Source organism: Grampus griseus (assembly GCF_964374135.1).
Source record: "Grampus griseus genome assembly, chromosome: 11".
NCBI classification, from domain to species: domain Eukaryota; kingdom Metazoa; phylum Chordata; class Mammalia; order Artiodactyla; family Delphinidae; genus Grampus; species Grampus griseus.
In genome coordinates this window covers 45,395,788-45,403,300 of record NC_139005.1, presented here as the reverse complement: position 1 = coordinate 45,403,300, position 7,513 = coordinate 45,395,788, and the positions used below count along the sequence as shown (strand labels likewise).

Sequence of the window (7,513 nt, the reverse complement as noted above, 5' to 3'; positions counted from 1 at the left end):
GAGTGTGGGGACACTGCAGGAGGGGAAGGGAGATCTGCAAGTTATAAAGGCAGGAGAGAAATATGGAAGGTCAGGTAACTAAGTCAGGTGCCGAACCCTGGGCAGAGCACCTCCAAGACATCTGCCGTGGGAAATCAAGTTGAAGTGAGCTTCACTCAGCCAGGGGACAGTAAGGAGAGAAGTCCCATAGAGGTAGAGGCAGTCTTGGGGATCTTTGTGGGAACCAGGTGGGAGCTTTGCCTGGGTGGGGTGTGTGTGTGTGTGTGTGTGTGTTTTATACCATGGGCCCTCTGTTTCGTCTTGTTCTGACCATGGGCCAGCTTTGAGGGGGTGGGATGGGGGAACTCAGGAGGAGGAGTGACTGACCTCAGGCACTGGGCTGGCTGCTCAGCCTGAGCCCCTCTCCCTTTCTTCATTTGTTGCTCGCTGCCTAGGGACAGCCCGTCTACAACCTCTCCAGTGTCCAGCAGAGGGAGCCCTCGCCACAGCCCAGAGAGGCTGACGGGGCCAGGAGGGAGCCCAGAAGATCTGTCCTTTCCTTTCTAAGGCAGAAAACTGGGTGGAAGGGGATAAAGTTTCTGAGGAGAGCCTCCAGGGTCTGTTGGGTACAAAGGATGGAAGCTGGTGTTATTCAGGGGTGGTTTGAATCTGGGCGCCCGCCTAACTCTTTTGGTCTGTTTTGCGGGAACGGGAAAGGGGCTGTGAGGGAAAACTTTGGGAGAATACACAGACACACAGACACACACACACACAAGTCATCCATTGGAGAGGAGTAGTGAGGGAGAAGAGGGTGCCGCTGTCCGCTTTTCTCCTCAAACTCCAGTTTTTACTCCACCCCGGGTTTTCCGGTCTCCCAGGACTGAGGGTGGGGTGGGGCGGGGTAGGGTGGAGAGCGACAGGGAGCGGGCCGGCCGGCGCGGTGGGTGATCCCAGGATGCTGGGATTTAGGGTGAGGGCGGGGGTAAGATGGGGAGCGGAACCCGGACCCCATGACCCAGCCCGAGCCCCGCAGCCTGGGCTGTACTCTTCCTAACTCCTCCTTTACCAGCAGAGATCCGGATCCTGCAACCAAGACCTCCCAACTCGACCTTGGCACTACTTTGGGGGGGGGGGGCACAGCTGGCTGGCAGCTGGATGGGGGGACACTTCTCCCGCCTCTTTCCTCTATGACTCACCCAGGGGAAGGAGGCGGGGGCTAGCAAACGACCCCCCCAAAACTAAAGAGACTCCCCCAAACATGCCTACTCAGACATCTTCCTGCCCCAGTGCCCAGCCATAGGGGAGGCCGAGATGGAAATTGGGCGACATCCCTCCTCACCCACGCGTGCCACAGCCCACCCACGTCTCCCCTTCACATTAGTGAAAGGAAGATTTCGCCAACTTTTCCAGCTTCAGAAAATTAAGTTTTTCTGGGGTGTGGATGAGAGCGCAGGATGGGGCAGGGAGCTCCAGGGTTCCCTTGCTGGAGCCCTGAATCATCCTCTGTGTCTCCCAATTTTCCAGAGTCCCCCCTCGCACCCCCGCTCCCCAACTCCCAGGAGTCGGCCCCGCCCCCCTTCTCCCGGTCCCGCCTTCCCCGCCCCCGTGCCTCCTCGGCCCACCCAAGTCGCCGCCGCAGGCTCTGGCTGCAGACGGCTCCGCTTCCCCCGCCCGCCCCGGGAGCCCAGTCGAGCGAGCTGCAGCGGAGTGGAGGGAGGGTGGACTGAGAGGCGGGACACATTCTTCCCTCGTCCCCTCAGTGCATCCAGAGAGCTGGCATTGGCGCCCGTGGGGGGGGGGGCACTGTTGGAGAGTGGGAGACCCCTTGGTGGGGTGAAAAAGAAGAATCCAGAAACTACAGGGAGAGAAAGTGACTAGGGTAAATAAAATAAGGTGTGTCGGGGAGGGGGAGGGGCCAGGACACCTTAGGTTCCCGGGTATCCCAGCTAGCTTCCCAAGGGTTAACCCCTCCAGACCCCCGGGAACCCCCTAGTGACGTCAAAGGCGGGGTCTGTGCTGCCTGGCAGGGGATGCCTGGGAGATAATGGGGGGGTGTCTCTGGACCCCGCCCCCCAAGGAAAACCCACCCTTACTCCGGCCCTTACAACTCCCCCCCCCCCCGGGAAACTGCGCTGCCTTCTCCCTTTACTGGACCGTAAAGACCTATCCTACGAAGACCGCAGTTCTCTAGCGCCCTAAAACCTTCAGTCCCCAGTGTCTATAGGATCCCCTTTCCCTAATCCTGTCCCCAAAGCTAGCTGCCCAGGACGGATTGTTTCGGGGTCATGGGGCCTGAAAGAGGCTTCAGAGCGGGGAGCAAGGGCAGGCAGGGTGGTCTGAGCCAGAGGAGGGGCCTCGGTCCCCAGCTCCCGTTCGGGAGGGGGGCCAACGGTGATGCACAGGCAGGCAGTGGCCAGTGGTCCCGCCCCATCCCAGTAGGGGTCTCCCTGTGGCTGGCCCCAGCTGCCCTGGTGGTCCTGAGGTCAGAGGGTCAAGACAAGGTCTCCTCAGCTCCTCCTTAGCACCCTGCCCACAGCCATTGGGACCCAGGAGTCCAAATTCCTTGGGGAGTCTTCCTAGGGCCTAAACTAGAGACTGACTCCACCAGCCCCCTTCCTACTACAGAAGACAATTCTTTTTCCCCCAAATACATGCACCAGCAAGCACATCTGTCACAAGACAGGTCAGAGCTTTAAGCCCAGCCGCCCCCCAGTGGTTTTGTCACCTCACACACCCTATCTAGGAGACTCTCCGTAGCTGTTCCCTCCTTTCAGAAACACTGATGTCTTCCTGCCCTGCGCTCACAATCACACCTGGAGTCCCCTTTCTACCACGCAGACCTCCAGCTAACCGTCCTTCCAACCTCTTCATCCCAACCTCATTAAAGTGAGATGTTCCTAACATGTGGGAGAGGCGGAGACAAACAAAGAGATCCACGGTTGCCTGAGACAGAGACACACAGACTGTCAGAAGAAAAAAAATACAGAGAAAGGGAGATACATTTGAAAAAACTCTCCAAACTTTCTAATATCTTATCCCAGGCTCTCCCACTCTTATTTTGCCTCTATGCCCTAGGTCTCCCGCCTTGGCTGGGCAGTGTCCCTTGCAAGTAGAGCATCCCCTCAGGTCCCTTCCCCCACCGCTCCCAGGTGGTCCCCCTCCTGCCCCCCTTCTCACCTCCGTCTGGGCGCAGGGCTCGGGATGCGCGGTCCAGGGCTGGAGTCTGGGCTGGGGGGTGTGCGGTGGGGAGGGGGGGGCGGACAGGGCTACAGCAGCGCAGCCTCAGGGCCACCCCCACCCCCCAACCTGGCCCCCAGCCCTCCAGCCGGCCCAGCCCGCCGGGCCGCGAGCCGGGACCACCCGCGAGAAGCGCAAACTTTTTTTTCCCTTTTGCAAAAACTTTTTCTCCAGCCGCTGGCGCGCCGCCGCTCTTCCCGCTCGCCCCTCACCTCCCTCCTATTTCCCTCCCTCTTGCCGTTCCGGAGGATGAGGCGGGGTAGCTGGAAGCAAGAGAGGGGGTGCCGGGCTTATTGCACCCCCAGGACCCCCAGGATCCTCCCCCTCCCTTGAGGCACCCTATACTGCCTAACACCCCCCCCCGCGCTGAACATGCTGCTGGTAGTGGGCAGTAAATCCCGGCGTGGATCCCTGGATCGGCTGCCTACGAAGAGGCCCTGAATCAGAGCCAGAAAAAACAAATTGAGAAATATATTGGGGGGCGGAGGGGTGACGAAAAAACTCACCCGAGAAAAATAATATTGGAAGTAGGGTCGTCGACTTTAGTTGGTGCTAACTGAGCATTCCATAACTATCCTGTAGTTTTTCTGCCGGCCTCACCCTTTGGATAGAACATGAAGGGGTTGGGACAGATTTGGGGTGGAAACAGGATTGGGATAAAGTTGGGTTGGGAGCCCTGGGCGGAAGGTGAGGGGTCCATATAAAAGGGAGGAGCAGCGGCTGAGGCTCTGGGTACAGCGCAGGGCCTGTGTTCACAAAGGTGCTAAGGAGCCCTGAGACTGAAGCACTGTTCCCGGAGAACTACTTTCCTTCATCTCGGAGTTCTGGAGACTGGGGCCACCTCTGCACCTCTACGCGGCACTCTCTCTTTCTGCTCTTCAAGGCTGTCTGCTCCCTCTGCTGGTCTTTCTGGCACATGACACCTTCTTCGAGTCTGACTGGAGGCAGGGGAGACTGGGGAAGTGAAGGAGTAGGAGGCTTAGGTCCCCCCACCAAAGCCCAGCTGGGAGCCCATGCAGGGGTTGCATAAGCCCAAAGAAACAGAGGGGCACACCGGCAGAGGCTGCTACTGCAGAGTGGTAGTGTCTGATAGGGGAGTGTCCTGTCCCTTTGGACTTGTGTTGCCATGGTTACCGGATGCAGGGGAAGGGGCAGCTATTTTAATCTCTCTGAACTTTCTTTATGAGAAAGGGGAGAAGGCATGGTGGGGGAAAGGAGCCCCTTCTTTTTCTGTCACCCCTCAGATAGCCCTCCCACATCCTAGCTCTACTTCCAAGAACCACGCCTCCTTGGGTCTGAAGAGTCAGTCAGTTAACTGTTCAGTGTGAGGGTCAAGGGGAAAGGTGAAGCTAGGAAGAGGTCTGAGGCCTGACAAATATATGTATTAACTATGGGAGGACAGAAAAGGAGCCCTATTTTAGCCTCCCTCCCCCACATGACTTTGACCCAGACAGTTATACCCAGAGGGTCAGGCAAGATCAATGATAACTGGAGAAGAGACCTTACACATGCCCCTTCCAGGGAGCTCTTTTTTTTTTTTTTTTAATTTATTTTTGGCTGTGTTGTGTCTTTATTGCTGCTCTCAGGCTTTCTCTAGTTGCAGCAAGCAGGGGCTACTCTTCGTTTCGGTGTGCGAGCTTCTCATTGCAGTGGCTTCTCTTGTTGTGGAGCACGGGCTCTAGGCGCACGGGCTTCAGTAGTTGTGGCTCATGGGCTCTAGAGCGCAGGCTGAGTAATTGTGGTGCACGGGCTTAGCTGCTCTGCGGCATGTGGGATCTTCCCGGACCCCACGGTATCAAACCCGTGTCCCCTGCATTGGCAGGTGGATTCTTAACCACTGCGCCACCAGGGAAGTCACAGGGGAGCTCTTTAGAGCGCATTGCTTTCTCCTCCTCACCCAGGACTCTAGATCAGCAATTCTCAAACAATTTGGCTTCAATGTCCCTTTACATTCTGAAAAATTACTGAGCTTTTGTTTATGTGATTTATATCAATTTACCATATTAGAAATTAAAACTGAAAAAAAAGTTTGTAACACAAGAATACACAAGCACACATCCCATTAACAAAGATGTCAGAAATGTGATGTAATCTCATGTCCTACAGTCTCTGGAAAACTCCACCGTAGGCTGTGGAGATATTGAAAATTAAAAAGGCATATAACATCTTAGTTTTATTATGAAAATAGTTTTGACTACATGAAAGGGTCTCAGAGACCTCCTGGAGGTTCCCAGGCCACACTCTGAGAACAATTGCTCTGGACCATCATCCCAGCCCTTCTTTATGACTCACACTTGTTGATTTTTTTTTCCTCATTTTTATTAGGAAAGTATAAACATTTGCCTCCCTGATGGGTCCTGCCCCCCCCCCCAAGAAAAACCAGAGAACTTTTCAGGCTCAGCACTCCTCTCTCTGGACTCCCATTTCCGGGGCTCTCCCAAACACCTCCCGTCAGCCCCTTTCCCAGCTCCCTCTTGAGCCTCCCTTCAAGCACTTCCACAGCCCTTACACTTGGCCAGCCTGTTTCCCCCAATCCCAAGCCCAGTGGGCCCTTGGTCTGCTTCTTCCTTCCCTCACTTGAGGACTTTCCTCTGGAGAGACTAAGTGATTTTTCTCTGCCTTCTCCTTCCCACCCTCCCTCCCTCACCTCTGCCATCTTCTCAGATGGCTTAGGGTAGGAAATCATACTTTCTGGGTAGACTCCTTTAGAGGACACACTTTCCCCATCTCCCCACACATCAACCAGCCTGGGATGTGCCAGAGTCTGGACAAGAAAGTGCCCATTTGGGTCCCAGAGGGGTCAACCCATTCATATTGCCAGGTGACCCACTGGATGAAGGTATGGGTCAGGAATCTGATGCCTCCAGACACAGATGCCCTTTGCCTAGGAACCCCTAGTTTGATCTCTTCACTCCAAACCCCCAGGTCCTCTCGCTAGCTGCAGCCACAGGCCTCTACCACCATATCTGGCACATCTGTCTTGACCACGTTGCCATCACGGTCAAGGTAGAGGAGAGAGAGAGGCCTTCGGGCAGTAGGGACACAACAGGAAGTACCCAAGGGCCAAGGGTTGTTGGCCTTGAGGAGGCTGAAGACAGCAGAATGGAAGGAGGCAGCAATGCCTGGGCTGCCAGCCAGGTGCGGGGGACACTGCCCACTGCAGTAATTCAGCTGGTACCCCTCAGGCTGCAGGATCCAGTCCCGCCATCCCAGTTCCTGGAAGTCTACATAATGGTCTCGCCTACAGCATAAGGGGGTCTCAGGCTCACAGCTGGGGGTCCTCCTCCTGGCCCGGCCTGCTCCAGGCTCTTTGGGCCGGGTCTTCAGCTCCAGGAAGGGCCGCTGCTCTCCCGCTGTGTCCAGGAGCTGCTGAGTTTGGGGGGCAGCTGTGCTGTTGCCTTCTAGCGGTCTGCAGTCCAGTTGGAGTTTCAAGACACCAGACTCCTCATGCCTCAAGCCACTAGAGGGCAGAGTCAGGGCGTGCCAGCCCGGGGCCGTCAGTTGGTGCTCAGCCAGGAGGACGTGGGACCCTCGGCGTCTCCTCCTAGGGCCCCATCGGAAAATTCTCAAGGAAAGAGTGCCAGGAAGGGTGGGAAGCACGTGCAGCCAGAGGCGAGCGTGGTACAGGTGGTGGGACCGAGGCATGGACAGGTAGAAGGTGAGCGTGGAGCTGCAGGTGGAGGCGGAGGAGTCTGCCGGGAAGATGGAGAAGGGACTGAGGACTGCAATCGGAGATGTGCTGTCCCCTGACGCTCCCACAAGCCCTGCCAGCTGCTCCCCCTAGCTCCCACCTTTAGAGGAAGCAGGGACTCCGAGGCCAGTCCTGCTCCAACTCTTCCTCTTCCTCCTGTGCCGCGCTCCCTCTGCTTCTGCTGTCGCTGTCATTCTCCCCTCCCTTCTCCCTTTCCCCGCCTGCTCTCTGCCTGTCTCTCCCTCACCCACCTGTGATGGCAGCAAAGCTGATGACCTGCTCCCCATTCGCTGGAACCACACTTCCCCGCTGCAGTCTCCGGAGGGCTCTGGTCAGCGCTGCCTGGGGTAGAGGATGAGTTATTATGGGACGACCGGTCAGGTGTAGCCCTTCGAGGATCTGCTGCTTGGCTAGCTCAAGGACCAGAGCTCTTTCTGCTTGGGGTGCCAGTGTGGGGCCTCCACAGGAGGGACACACAGACCCTGCCCTCTGTGCCCACACCAGTGCCCACAGCAGCACCAGCTGGAGCTGGACATCAGAGAGTCCCATGCTCCTGGTGAATGGCCCTGGGTCAGTCGGGAGCCTCGGATGGCTGTAGCTCCTTCT

The 7,513-nt window shown here is 57.0% G+C and overlaps 1 protein-coding gene across 1 annotated transcript; it reads right to left on the bottom strand.

Moving 5' to 3' along the window:
• Nucleotides 1-5,565: 5,565 nt before the first annotated feature.
• Nucleotides 5,566-7,513, bottom strand: INHBE (inhibin subunit beta E). Its single transcript, XM_082666118.1, has 2 exons — nucleotides 7,159-7,513; nucleotides 5,566-6,908 (listed from the first exon to the last, which is right to left on the bottom strand). Exons 1-2 carry the CDS (start codon nucleotides 7,454-7,456, stop codon nucleotides 6,151-6,153), a joined length of 1,056 nt encoding a protein of 351 aa, XP_082522244.1. The 5' UTR covers nucleotides 7,457-7,513; the 3' UTR covers nucleotides 5,566-6,150.

What these genes read in the sequence shown, in the direction of transcription:
- INHBE (XM_082666118.1), bottom strand. Translation starts at nt 7,456, where the DNA reads ATGGGACTCTCTGATGTCCAGCTCCAGCTGGTGCTGCTGTGGGCACTG. An exon ending in CAGCTTTGCTGCCATCACAG is followed by an intron (nt 6,909 to 7,158) that starts GTGGGTGAGGGA and finishes TCTTCCCGGCAG; the next exon opens with ACTCCTCCGCCTCCACCTGC.